The sequence below is a fragment of the Tasmannia lanceolata genome, unplaced genomic scaffold, assembly GCF_043159265.1.
Source record: "Tasmannia lanceolata isolate RefF3 unplaced genomic scaffold, GAP_Taslan_0.1 ptg000004l, whole genome shotgun sequence".
Taxonomy (NCBI): domain Eukaryota; kingdom Viridiplantae; phylum Streptophyta; class Magnoliopsida; order Canellales; family Winteraceae; genus Tasmannia; species Tasmannia lanceolata.
In genome coordinates, this window is record NW_027518681.1 from 11700086 (window position 1) to 11715262 (window position 15177).

The following is a 15177-nucleotide window of genomic DNA, read 5'->3' on the forward strand; positions in this document are numbered from 1 at the left end:
TTACTAGTTTATGATATTCAACTACTGTAATGTACCGGTATTGTTTATTTTATTTTATTAGATTTTTTGTTGATTAGTCCCTACATTGCAAAATAATTGCTTATTAGTCCCTAAGAAAAACATATTATCTTAGCAGTTATACTTTTAGAAAATAACTTGCAGGCCTTGAAAATATTTACACCTTGACACAGGCTAACACCAGTTGCAAGTTACAAAGGGTCCATCAAATGAATGGTTTGGATCACCCAAACAATATGGCCCTACTCTGTTTACCAAATAAATACAGCCCATATATGAGTGTAGGTAATGACACCCCCTACCACTACTCCACTCCACTCCACTCCACATTGACAACCAAACACTACTTGCCTCTATTCTAAGGTAAGTTCCAGGGATCTTCAAGGCCTGTCTCCTCCCCTTATTAACTACTTAGATCACTACTGCACGAATTAACTACCTACAATCAAACACTCTCTTAGTCACTTGGTGAATTGTTTATTAGCCGAGGCCATCAAATAAAGGACCAAAGCGTAAAACACACTCCTAGGATTTCATTTACTATCTATTTTTTTCTGAGTCTGACGCCGACAGATTCAACTTACATTATCTTATCCAAATAACTAATTTTTTTACAGTAAAAGTAGGGCACTGAGAAATCGACTCCCCAATTGGATAAATCGACTCCCCATGTTTCTATTTCTCTCCTCTTTCTCTCTCTAACCAAGAGGAGAGAGAAAGACACATGGGGAGTCGATTTATCAATTCGGGGAGTCGATTTATCACTCCCCTAAAAGTAATGATAATCCGTATATCTGTTTCCAGTCGGATATTATTTTTTACTACGTACTATATTTTACAGTACATAGTAATATAGTATATATAATATGTATGCATGTCTGTACACATGTTTATGAAATTATATGCGTTCGGGCATTGATGGGCGTCATGGGGGATACATCAGAGGTGCCACCGGTGATAATTGATCCAACAACAGCCTCAAATTTATATCAAGGGTGGCACCCCATTACGACTTCAAGATAAAAATATTGTATTTTTCCATTTTCTTATTTTCATGTTTAAGCTACCCCATCAAAACTTTAAAGTACTACCCATTTGTGGAAGATTTATAGGTGAGCATTTTAACAAGAGAATAGGATCTTGGGGGGAGTCGCTAGGCTAAATCTTGAACCTCCTGGCTAACTCTGGTTTTGAGAATGGATTGGATGGCAAAAGTCAAGTAGGACTAATGGGTTACTCTTTAATTCTCCCGGAGTCCTTCAAAGTCCATCAGGACTAACCATCCTCATAAAGGAATTCATTACCAATGATGAGATGTTTTAATTTTAGACACCATTCAAAAAAAAATGTTTTTACTTTCAGAGAGGGAGTCTTGTTTAGAGAAAGATGTTACAACTAATTATACCAATACCTCCTTGCAAGGGATTTTTATGCACGATTGCTAGTTATCTTTTCGAATAAGGGTGATGATAAATTCGCACCCCTGTTAACGTGATTTGGAATCAAAAGCCGTTAAAGTCTGCCACAATTCACCTTACAAGGGGTGTGAATAATCCTACAATGGGTGCGAATTAATCATCTCTCATTCGAATAATAAGATTTCCTCTTCATCCATTATCACATTCTTTGTAGATTCTAAGAGACTCCATTCATAGATTCGAATGACTACCTTATCTTAGCTCCATAGTGATCAACATATGCCATAGCCATGCCATATTCTCCATAGGATGATTAGAACGTTTTAATTTTTAGTGGTTTCCATACCATCGTTGTTGATGAACTTTCTGATCTATCCATTTTAAACCAAATATATCAGAGGTTTTAGTATCATCTTGGGAAGAACAATTTTTTTTTTTTTTGAAATGGTGAATAATATTGAATAAAAGGGGGGCCCCAAGAAGGGAAAACGCAAGAATACAAAAAGAAAAAAGAAACAGAATGGGAAGAACAATTTTTAACGACGCTATTTAGGAGGGGTCTAACAAAGGAATGGTTTAGATAATCTAAATAAGTGTGCACACTGTACATTTTTCCAACCTGTATTTCAGTAGAAAGACACTCCCACAACATAAAATACTCTTCTGATATAATCCCTTATCTTCTATTCAGCCAATTTTAACTAGATGTTTTTTCAAGCCATCGATAGAATTCGTAGTCTCAGCCTTATACTCAAATCTATTAAAAAGGGGTTTGTTGGTTAAAATATATAAAAGCAACTAAATATAACTTAAATTTCACGTTATTGTCCATACTACATATGAGTCCAACTAGAACTTTACAAGGAATTAAATAATAAAATAGTCATCCAATGGACTTAAATACAGAGGCCATGCTCCTTAGTTCACCATTCACAACCCAGCAATGGATTTTCTTCTCCATTTGCAATCACTTGCAGGGCTTATTGCCCTGGTTCTTCTCTACAGACTGTGGAGAGCCAGGACTAAGAAGAGTAAGACAAAGGAGGCACCCGAACCAGAGGGTGCCTGGCCTGTAATCGGCCACCTCCACTTGATCCGCAGCGGTGCACCCCTCTTTCGAACCCTAGCCGCCATGGCAGATAAGTACGGACCCACCTTAACCATCTGGATGGGTATGCGCCGCATCCTTATCGTGAGCAGTTGGGAGGTATATATTGTTGGAATTTTTAGTTGATAGCAATTTTCATACTGAGATTGTGTAGATTAGAGTGATTTTCAATTTCTTCCTAGATGATGCATGAGGTTCTCTTATCTAATTACATGTTATGTTAATTACATATTGTAATTTTATACATGGTCAGATTATCTAGGTTTCGGGTTTGAAAAATGTTAATTAACACAACTTTTTTAACAATTCTCTCATAGAGCGCATATGGGAGTTTGTTTGACCAATCTTTGTATGTTTTACTTTCTACGTACAACAGGTATCTAAGGAGTGCTTTACTACCAAAGACAAGGTTCTTGCAGATCGTCCTAGCTTTGCCGCCGGCGAGCTCTTGGGCTACAACTACGCCATGGTGGGCCTCGCCCCTTATGGGCCCTACTGGCGAGAGATACGCAAGATAGCCACGCTCGAGTTGTTGTCCCACCGCCGGCTTGAATTACTCAAGCCCATCCGAGCCATGGAGATTGATACGTGCATAAAGGACTTGTATGGACTGTGGGTTAAGAACAATAGACAACCAGTTATGGTAGAGATGAAGGAATGGTTTGGGGAATTGACTATGAATTTCGTCGTGAAGATAGTCACCGGAAAAAGATACTCCGGTGAGAAGGGTGAGGGGAGCGGATTTAGACATGAGTTGAGTCAATTGCTTTACCTCGTCGGAGTTTTTGTTGTGTCCGACGTGCTACCTTTTTTGAAGTGGTTTGATCTTCAAGGTCATGAAGCTACCATGAAGAAGACAGCTAAAGAACTAGATTATGTTCTTTCCAATTGGCTGGAGGAGCATCGCCGGAAAAGAATCTCCGACAAGGGTGGTCATGTTGATCAGGATTTCATGGATGTGATGTTGTCGATCGTTGATGAAGCCAAGATCAACGATTACGATTCAGATACCATCATCAAGGCAACTTGTCTGGTACGTTGCTATTCCAAAGACTTTTTGAGAATGAAGTGCAGACTATATCATGGTTTTAAATTTCGACCAAAATCCGAAAGGCTGGCCAGACGTGCAACAGACCAGCCGTGAAAACCCTTTTGCAATGGACCTTAGCAAACCCTTTTAAGTTATCATTATAACAAGGGGTCCATCCATAATATTTAAAACATCAAACATATATGCATAATGACATGTATTATTACAGTTCACTATTATTGTCCTTTACGTACACTCAATCACTTGAAAATATTGTTCCAATTTCCTAAAGTATTCTGCTATGAAAGTGTACATATGTCTTGTAGAAAGATATGGATCATAATTAATGAATTTAATAATAGAGTAATTTACCATCAGTAACAAAACTCATCATATTTTTTAATCTTGGTTTGCCATGAATTAGAGCTTAGAGTATGAAAACGATTGAATATTAACAAGATACTTTTTGGAAGTGGTGATCGATTTTTTTTTCCAGAGTTTACTAATTCATCATATTTCAGAAGCAATGTGGGGCCCACCATTTTACACATATTTTGATGGGGCGTGGCCCACCTGTTTGACCAATGGATAGCATGGGCATGGAATACTAGTAAGGCTATCGCTACTTGGTTCTAAAGTCTGAGGCGACCTTTTGGATTGGTTTCTTTGACTGCAGAATTAAAAAAAAAAAAAAAAAAAAAAAAATCTGAGACGCCCTTGCAAAAATGGGATGAAAGAGCGCCCCAATAGATCCACTTCACCATAGTGCATTTGTTGGATCCATTGGGGGCGCCCTTTCATCCCATTTTTGCAAGGGCACCTCTGAGTTTAGAATTCCTACAGTCCTTCTATTATAGTTTCTAACAACTTTGCATTCAATTTTGTAGTCTCTTATCTTAGGTGGCACTGACACTACAACCTTAACCCTAACATGGGTCCTCTCTTTACTACTTAACCATCCCCACGTGTTAAAGAAAGCCCAAGATGAGCTGGACATCCACGTAGGCAAAGATAGACAGGTGGACGAATCCGACATCAATAACCTAGTGTACCTCCAAGCTATCATCAAAGAAACAATGCGCCTCTACCCTGCCGCACCCCTCAACGTGCCACACTCAGCAATCGAAGATTGCCAAGTGGATGGCTATCATGTCCCGGCTGGGACCCGCATAATGGTGAACCTTTGGAAGTTGCAAAGGGACCCACGCGTGTGGTCGGACCCACATGAGTTCCGGCCTGAGAGATTTCTGACTAGTCATGTGGATGTGGATATAAGGGGCCAGCATTTCGAGTGCATTCCGTTTGGGTCCGGTAGAAGGTCCTGCCCGGGGATCTCGTTCGCACTGCAGGTCATGCACTTGGCCCTTGCTCGTCTTCTTCATTGGTTCGATATGTCGACCCCGTCGGGTGCACCTGTTGACATGTCGGAGGGCTTAGGGCTGAACATTACCAAAGCTACCCCACTGGAAGTCCTCTTCACCGGACGACTTCCTTCCAAGCTCTATGAATAGTAGCAGGTAATAAAAATTGAAGTATTGTAAGAAGATTGCTGTTGGTTGCCTGATGATAGTTCAAGCTTCGTGTATTTTTCTTCTATCTCTGTGAAATAGTATGGGAAATGATATCTGCCCTCTTGTTAATTTAGTCTTGTTTTTATACTTCCCTAATTATTTGACTGTTGAAGTTGTAATAGATCCCCAAAAAGGCCAATTGCCTACAAAAATTGTATTTGATAAAGGAGTGCATTGTGAAAACAAAGGAGTTGTTGGGACCCAGGTAGAACTCACTCTTAAAATCTAGATGTTAAGAGGAGGGTGCCCACGTCCTTATAAGTATAGTATTGGGGTTGAAATCTAACCACGCCACGTGGCACAAGATCCATCCAGCAACACACACAATGCGACCCCAGATCACGACATGTGGCACCACAACCCCTGCTGAACTTCTCGGCCATATCAGAAGCCAAGAAGGACTCCAACTGACCCTCACTTCACTCCTCCGAGCCGTATAACGTCTTCTACAAGGAAGCTCCTTGACAGCTCACCGCCATCATGAACTGACCTCTCTAGGATCTGCCACATATCTATGTTTCGCCTTATTAAAGTCAGGATTCAGCCACCCGCCAATCTATCACCATCAATTTTCCTATCCTCTCGAATCATCTTCAAGGATCGTACAGGCATGCACTGTCATGCTGGCATCTCCAGCAATATACACGGTCCTTGTCACCATAACATCACACCCAAGATACTGGAATTCCTGCCTATACAAAGGGGGACCCTCTCCAGTCAACTGACCTCTCACGGATTGCTCCTAACCTCCCATCCCCACCTCGGACGCCGGAGACGGCATTATTCAACCATCACCTCAACTACGATGTTCCATTCACTTTGAAGATCACTCGTCTGCTCATGACGGCTCCAAATACCATTGTTCGCCCATTACGACGGCTCCAAGGACCCTAGGGAGTATATGGATACATATGGTGCCATCCTATTCCTAAACGGAGCCCCAGTTGCCGTTAAAGGTGCCACCGCTGATAATTTTTCCAACAACAGCCTCTGAAAAGGTTTGTTGTCACTAGATCAAATATATATCAAGGTTGGTGCCCCATTATATATATATATATATATATATATATATATATAGAGAGAGAGAGAGAGAGAGAGAGAATAGAGTTCCTCCGCTCGAGCGTAGATAGGCTTATATGTGCTCGCTTACGGAAACAGGGGGTGGGCTCATTGGGGGGTGATCCTAACCATTCATTTGGAAGGCACCATAATGGATGGGAACCCTACCAAAAATCAGCTCCATTGGATCACCAATGGGTGTCCATTTGTGGAACCAAAAATGGACAGATACTGTTTGTCCACAAATCTGTCCATTTTTTGCCCCACAAATGGACACCCTAAGGTGATCCAATGGAGCTGATTTTCGGTGGACACCCTAGCCATGAAAGGGCCCATCAAATGAATGCTTTGGATCCCACCCAAAATGTGGCCTCACCCTGTTTTTGTGCTCGAGCGCAGATAAGCCTATATGAGCTCGAGCGCAGGAACTCTATTCTCATATATGATATTGTATTTTCTATTTTTTATTTTCTCGTGATAAGGGTATTTTTGTCATTTTTAATGCTATGAAGATTATCTGATTTTTCCTTTTTAGGATACTAGTAAAAATGCACGTGCAACCATTTAGATTGTCCTTTAGTATTTAAAGGGCTTGTTAGAGCTTTTTGGGAATTGTAATAACCTTTTGACAGCCATTTAAGTAGTAAATACTAAAAGACAAGAAGCTTTCGCGGAATATCAAAAGATTGCAGCGGTGATTTAATTTCCGTATAAATATATCAAGTTTGATGAATGGTACGTCAATTGGTTGTGGGCCGCTTCAAAACAGTCAGAATTTTATTGGACAATGTGTTTTTTAAAAAACAATATATTCACTGCTTCAGGTGTTCAGCAAAAAAGGAGTTGATTAAGGCAACCCACTGAATTTTATTGGACAATGTATTTTTTTTAAAATAATATATTTCCAATTTCTTATTTCCACAGCAAAGAAATCTGATTTTTTTCACTATCAGATGCTGAATTAGAAATGTGAGAAATCCAAATTACAATGGAAAAAGGGCTGCAAATGTGAGAAATCCAAATCAAAATCTTCTCGGCATCCAAACGGGTCCTAATAGGATTTCATTTTTTCAAGGAGAACTGAAGATTTATTACAGAATCTTTATATTAGTTTGAAATTGGTCTGAGAATCACCTATTTCCATTATTACGACTTTTTCCTACTCATGAATCATCCTTGTTTGTCTTCTAAGCTTCTAATTTATGCAATGTCAATGATAAAATAAACCCATCTAGAAAACTGCACTTAAAACGCCTTTGGGAGAAGCTTCCGCATGACGCTAGCATTCCTCTTTGATCTTTTCTGGATAAGTGAAATAAAGCTTACTGTGAGAACAAACAAAACAAACATAAGGCAGTGCTATTAAAGCTCACATCTAAAATATGTGCATTCAAAAAATAAGAGAGAGTAAAATGTAAGCTAAGTTTAGGTGATGAAATATTTTAAGAACAAAAATAGGTCCTCATGTAGAAGAAATAGACAGAGTAATTAGTCACAAAAAGACAAGTTTATGCAACGACGACGTTATTGAATATTTTATTATTTCTCACATCTCTTTTGGCTTAGAACGGCTACGTCATTGAATATTTTATTATTTCTTACATCTCTTTTGGCTGCAAACGTCGTCGGAATATCAAGTATGCTGTCGAATTTTCTTAGTTCAAACATGTGTTGCAAATGTATCGAGTATGCCACCGGAATATCGAGTACGCCGTCGGAATATCAAGTACGCTGTCGGATGTTCTGGGTTCAAACATGTGTTCGAAACGTATCGAGTAAGCCGACGGAATATCGAGAACGAAGCCGGAATATCAAGTACACTGTTGGATTTGTTAGGTTCAAATATGTGTTCCAAACATATCGAGTATGCCGCCGGATTCTGGAGTACGCCACCGGAATCTTAAGTATATAAAAATACTTTCACTTGTCAAGGATCAAACAGTCTCTGCTTATTGTAGACGACAACGATTAAAACGAACCCGACGCTTTTTTAGGTTCAAACAGATGTTCAAACGAACGAATATGATGACAGCTAAGATCAAATACATTAAATCTAACTTTAAGATAATGATTGACGTTACTGTCATCATGTCAGAAGGGTATTGTGGTCTTTTTCCCACCCATTTTTTTAAGAATCACCTTTTCTAAAAAGATTTTGGGTGTGTACGGCAACACTTGTCATCCACCCCTATAGAATCGGGTAGAAATGGATCTATGATAATCGAAGTAAGCGACTCCCAGTCGTGCCTCAGATTTTCATCCTTTTTTGGAAAAAATGGCTTGAATGTCATCCTTTATACATGTTAAACGTAGAGTTTGGGGAAATGGGCTTAGCGGGTCTAGTTTGCAGATTGCAGAACTACCTTTTTTGGATTTTATTGCGTTACATTCGAGCACCTACAAAATGGGCAGCAACCATTTAAATTATGGTTGCGAACACGCCCTTTACTTATTGAAAATTGTTTCCAGTAAGTTAATTTCCAGATGCTACTACGAAAGCATAAGGTATAATCAAAGAAAAGGATAAACATATCATTTAAGCACTCTACAAAATGATAAATTTTGTTCAAACACTTAGTTTTCATATCGAAACTTTCAACTAATTTTGATGTGAGACGCATTAATATTGAATTTCATACGAGAAGAAAACATAGCATTAAATCCATTGTCTCACGGATATGATCGGTTCGGCCAAGCATATCAGCACGCATGCATAATGTTCAGCGGTTGGTCAATTTTAGAGAATTTTGGCCCTGTTTGGATTACAAGAAAGACATTGTCGACGGAATTTTTTTTTTTTTTTGGAGAACTTTTTTCTTCTCACAATTTTTAGGAAAATGATATGATTATAGTTGATCTAGAGAAAATCATCATACATTGAAACTCTTTCTAATTAAAAATTAGGATCAGTTCGAGTTATCTTTTCTGTGCATACAAAGAAGTCATAACTTTTATAAATATTTTTCATTTCCAAAAAATTTCCAATAATCCAAAAGCCCCAACAATGAGCTTTCGTGAAAATCAACCTGTGGATTCGGTGTATAACTTGAAATCATCGTTGTCCCAGTGTTTACATTCCAATGAGGGATTTCATAAAACACTGACAGGCATCCGATGAGGGATTTCATAAAACACTAACTCACATTACCTTGAAATGGGTCTCGGAAGAAGATGAAGGGTTGCAGTATGTTTTTTTAGGTTTTGCCTGGTGACAACTGGCAGGGCATAACGAAGAAATTGATGAAAGACTCTATAGATCTATTTAAATAAAAGACCCAATTCGGGGAAATTGAAGAAAAGAACACCCAAAACCAAAATTTGTGATAGGAAAAAGCCAAAAAGAACCGAAAAATCGAAATCCTCTTTTAGAAGAGAAAAATGCATAATCAAAATCCTCCTACAAAAAAATAATTAATAATCCCTGTTTGAGGAAATCCCCTAAAATTTGGTCATCCTAAAAACCAAAACAAAACTCAGGATCCCTAATTAAAATCCATCCATTTAAAGTGAAAAAATGAAAAACAAAAGGAAGCAAGAAAACTCATCTTTGGTTTGTTTGCCGGAGGGAGAATAGCCTGGTTCGGAATCCATATATAGTTCTTCCTAGTCTCCTTCTTTAATGAATGAAAAATAAAAATAAAATATATTTATGTTCAAAGAGAAAACGATACCCAGAGTAGGACATAGAAGAGAAGCAAAAACAAAAGCATGTAACGAGACTTTGAGAGGAGAGGCGGTGAGAAGGAGGCGGTTGAGAGCAGTGGAGTTTTCAGGAAGGGAATCCAGCGAATGCCAAACGGGCAGATAATAGGATTTCGTTTGGAGTCTTTGGACGGACATGTAAGGGTCATTGGCATTGGAATTGACAAAAATTGCCATCAGAAATTGGATACACAGTGAACTTTTCCTAAAATACAATAAGATGTAGAAAGAATTTAAGCAAAAGTTGGGAATGAAAGCGATAACTTTTGGATGTTCTCCAAGGGCAAAGTAAGTGACCGGGATGACAAATATACCCCTGCAAAATTGAGCAGGGCGGAGACAAATGTACGGTATGGCCCGAACAATAGGATGATCCAAACCGTCCATTAGATGGGCCACTGCCTACATAGGTTGTGCCCCAAAAATAATTTTAATAGGTTGATCCGAACCCTCCGATCTATAGAGGGTTATAGGTTGATCCAAACCGTCCATGTGATGGAACCATGGTTTTAAATTTCGATCTGAAATTTCAGTAATTTCGGTCCTAAATTTCGATTAACTGCCATTATTTATTAAAACAAAAAGTGTTACAAAATTTCGGCCGAAATTTCGGAATTCAAAATTTCAGTTCGGTCCGAAATTATGAAAATTCGGTCCGGAATTTAGAACCAAATTACCAAATTTCGGACCGAAATTTTGGTTTTCGGTGAGGTTCGAAACGGTTACCGAAACCAAAATTTTAAATCGTGGATGGAACACACCATCAATCGGTTGTGCCCGTAAAATCATTTCCATAGGTTGAGCGTAGCCCTCCAATCGATATAGGCTGATCCTAGCCCTCCAATCGATAGAGGTTTCCATAATTGTTGTTCCTCTTCAGGTGCCCGGAATCCGTCAATATTTTGCAAGTGTCCTTCATGAGTAATAAAAGTAGTTCTTTCGTCATTGTCATATGACTTTACCTCTTCTTGGTAGTTTTTTGCCGTAATTGTCATAGACAGTACCATGTGTCGGTACTTTTCATATGTAGATTACGATTTTACCCTTAAATAATTTCTCATAGAGATAGATGTTAGATATCAGGAAAGGGGTTAATGGTAAAAGAAAAAGTTAAGGGCATTATTTTTTCACATTTGCGCTAGGGTATTTATTGCCCAACATGAATGCCGAGAATACCCCTAAAGAAAATCAGAAATGTCAATGCAAAAGGTATTGTGCTGGGCTGTGGGACATGAATGGAAATAACAAAAAAGTGAGGATAAATTTAACGAAAAAGTGAGGATTACTTTAACCTCTGATTCACGCTTTATATAATATAGTATAAGGATCTTCCTCATTTTTTCATGAGATAAGGTTTCTTTGGTAATTTTTCGTAATGAGAGAAGAAGCTACCGAATCATAACTTATAAGTTCTACCCATTTTGTGAAAGAGTCATAGGTGGGCTGTGGGCATTTTAACAAGAGAATAAGATCTTTGGGGGAGTCAGTGGACTAAATCTTGAACCTCATTGCTAACTTGGGTTTTGAGAGTGGAAGCCAAGAATCGAGTAGGACTAATGGGTTACTCCTCAAGTTTCCTGGGGTTCTTTAAAGTCAATGGGGACTAACCACCCTCATAAAGGAATTCTTTACCAAATCTGTGGATCAGAGTTTTAGCATAATTTTTTTAAGCATGTCTATTTAGGACGGGTCTAACAAAGGAGTGGTTTAGATCATCTAAGTGTGCCCCACTGTACATTTTTCACTAGAAATATACTCCCACAACATAAACAATCTCTTCTGATAGAATCCCTGATCTTCTCTTCAGCCAATTCTAACCACATGTGTTTTTCAAGCCATCGATAGAACTTCCTGTCACGTAGTTTCAGCCTTACACTCAATTCTGTTGAAATAGCTGTTCGTGGTTTAAAATATTAGTAATTAAATATCTTAAATTTCACGCTACTATTTGTTCATCTAGAACTTTCACAATGGTTTAAATAATAAAATCGTCATCCAATGGATTTAAATAAAGGCCGTGCTCCTTAGATCAGCACTCACAACCCAGCTATGGACTTCAATCAATTGCTGGGATTCTTGTCATGGTTCTTCTCTACAAACTGTGGATAGCTAGGACTAAAAGTAAGACCAAGGAGGCACCCGAACCAGCTGGTGCGTGGCCTATAATCGGCCACCTCCACTTGCTCGGTGGCAGTGCACCGCTCTTTCAAAACCGAGGAGCCATGGCCGATAAGTACGGACCCGCCTTAACCATCTGGCTCGGTATGCGCCGCACCCTTATCGTGAGCAGTTGGGAGGTATTGTTGGAATGTTTAGTTAATTGATAGCAATTTTCATATATAGAGATTGGGTAGATTAGAGTATTTTCAATTTCTCCGTAGATGACGCATGATGTTCTCCGCTCTAATTACAAGTTATGTTAATTACATATGTTAATAACTTTGGTATTCCTCTTATAACATTCTAAAGCTATTTAACACATTATTTCAAAGGCTACTGATATTGGCTCTACAAAGTTTTAATAATGGCATAAACTCAGCTTGTCTTTTCAACTTTAGTTAGCTTGTAAGAGCTTTTTGGTAACTGTCATAACCTTTTGACATCTCTTTAAATACTAAAAGACAAGATGCATGCATTAATGAAAATATTAAAACATGGTTGTGCTGATATCATTTCCCTATTTCAAATAATCATATTTAAGGTTAAAACCATTTGCATAGGTATCCGGAGAAGCCCTTAATATCTCCAACTTTATTCTATCTATAGCTATTACCATTCTTAATCACATGTGTGCAATCCATTAATCAGATGATTGGCTTTGTCATATGTATAACCGTAATTATTATATTGTAGTCAATTCACAAAATGGGCTACTATTATAATATAGAGCGTCTAGGTGATTTCGCAAATTTCATTTTGATGTCTCCCTTTTCTCAGGATAAAAGAGGTGACATCATAGTGAGGTTTAAGTTATTCATTTAATTCATTCCATGGGTGGCTTTTCTCCGAGGGGCCTTAAAATAAGATTTGTTAACTTGCCTTGGACACTCTTATATTATAATAATTGCCGCTTAAGGAATAATTTCAAGTAAACTCCAACGGGCTTAATGACAGTTTGCTTCATTGATCCGACAATATTTTGTTTCCTTTTTTTCATTTTTTCGGGTTATTTTTCAAATGACTTTCGATCATTGATAGAAAATAGCATTTGTGTGGTCCCGATTGGTTTGTATGTCCACATATTATAACGTTATGTGAATGCACTAGCATTTTGTAGAAAAAGTTCAATTAATAAATTTGTTGGGGTTCCACCCAAAAGCAAATCATCCTACTTCAGAAAAAAAGAAGAAGAGTGGATGTGGATGGGTTATAAGGGAATGGGCACCCTCCCACTAAAGCTAGCTTTTAGCGGTGAGTTCTATCCAATTAAATTCCCTAACAAATGGTATCAGAGCTCAGGACGAGGTGACCCCAGTTTGCCTCTGAGGGTAGAAATATCCCTCGAGAAAGATCTCGGAAGCCCCGATGTAGAATCTCGTGGTTCCCACATTGCCAACCGTGTGGAGGGGCGAGGACACGTTGCTTCTGCGTGGAGGGGGGAGATTGTTGGGGTTCCACGCAAAATCAAATCATCCCACATCGGAAAACGAGTGGATATGGATGGGTTATAAGGGAATGGGCCCTCTAAATGCGGGGTGAGTTCTACCCGGTTAGATTCCCTACAAAATTAATTAGTATCATTAGGATCACATGTTTACTAATTTATGATATTCAACTACTGTAATGTACCGGTATTGTTTATTTTATTTTAATGGAATTTTTGTTGATTAGTCCCTACATTGCAAAATAATTGCTTATTAGTCCCTAAGAAAAACATATTATCTTAGCAGTTATACTTTTAGAAAATAACTTGCAGGCCTTGAAAATATTTACACCTTGACACCGGCTAACATCAGTTGCAAGTTACAAAGGGTCCATCAAATGAATGGTTTGGATCACCCAAACAATGTGGCCCTACTCTGTTTACCAAATAAATACAGCCCATATATGAGTGTAGGTAATGACACCCCCTACCACTACTCCACTCCACTTCACATTGACAACCAAACACTACTTGCCTCTATTCTAAGAGGTAAGTTCCAGGGATCTTCAAGGCCTGTCTCCTCCCCCTATTAACTACTTAGATCACTACTGCACGAATTAACTACCTACAATCAAACACTCTCTTAGTCACTTGGTGAATTGTTTATTAGCCGAGGCCATCAAATAAAGGACCAAAGCGTAAAACACACTCCTAGGATTTCATTTACTATCTATTTTTTCTGAGTCTGACGCAAGATCCAACACACCGACAGATTCAACTTACATTATCTTATCCAAATAACTAATTTTTTTACAGTAAAAGTAGGGCAGTGAGAAATCGACTCCCCAATTAGATAAATCGACTCCCCATGTTTCTATCTCTCTCCTCTTTCTCTCTCTAACCAAGAGGAGAGAGAAAGACACATGGGGAGTCGATTTATCAATTCGGGGAGTCGATTTATCACTCCCCTAAAAGTAATGATAATCCGTATATTTGTTTCCAGTCGGATATTATTTTTTACTACGTACTATATAATATGTATGCATGTCTGTACACATGTTTATGAAATTATATGCGTTCGGGCATTGATGGGCGTAATGAGGGATACATCAGAGGTGCCACCGGTGATAATTGATCCAACAACAGCCTCAAATTTATATCAAGGGTGGCACCCCATTACGACTTCAAGATAAAAATATTGTATTTTTCCATTTTCTTATTTTCATGTTTAAGCTTACCCCATCAAAACTTTAAAGTTCTACCCATTTGTGGAAGATTTATAGGTGAGCATTTTAACAAGAGAATAGGATCTTGGGGGGAGTCGCTAGGCTAAATCTTGAACCTCCTGGCTAACTCTGGTTTTGAGAATGGATTGGATGGCAAAAGTCAAGTAGGACTAATGGGTTACTCTTTAATTCTCCCGGAGTCCTTCAAAGTCCATCAGGACTAACCATCCTCATAAAGGAATTCATTACCAATGATGAGATGTTTTAATTTAGACACTATTCAAAAAAAATGTTTATACTTTTAGAGAGGGAGTCTTGTTTAGAGAAAGATGTTACAACTAATTATACCAATACCTCCTTGCAAGGGATTTTTATGCACGATTGCTAGTTATCTTTTCGAATAAGGGTGATGATAAATTCGCACCCCTGTTAACGTGATTTATAATCAAAAGCCGTTAAAGT

General features: G+C 38.5%; 1 protein-coding gene across 1 annotated transcript; it reads left to right on the plus strand.

The window, feature by feature from the left end:
* Positions 1-2273: 2273 nt before the first annotated feature.
* LOC143875858 (cytochrome P450 CYP82D47-like) lies at positions 2274-5106 on the plus strand. Its single transcript, XM_077377448.1, has 3 exons — positions 2274-2643; positions 2921-3577; positions 4462-5106. The coding sequence occupies exons 1-3, from the start codon at positions 2380-2382 to the stop codon at positions 5083-5085; spliced, it is 1545 nt and encodes a 514-aa protein (XP_077233563.1). The 5' UTR covers positions 2274-2379; the 3' UTR covers positions 5086-5106.
* The last annotated feature ends 10071 nt before the right edge of the window (positions 5107-15177 follow it).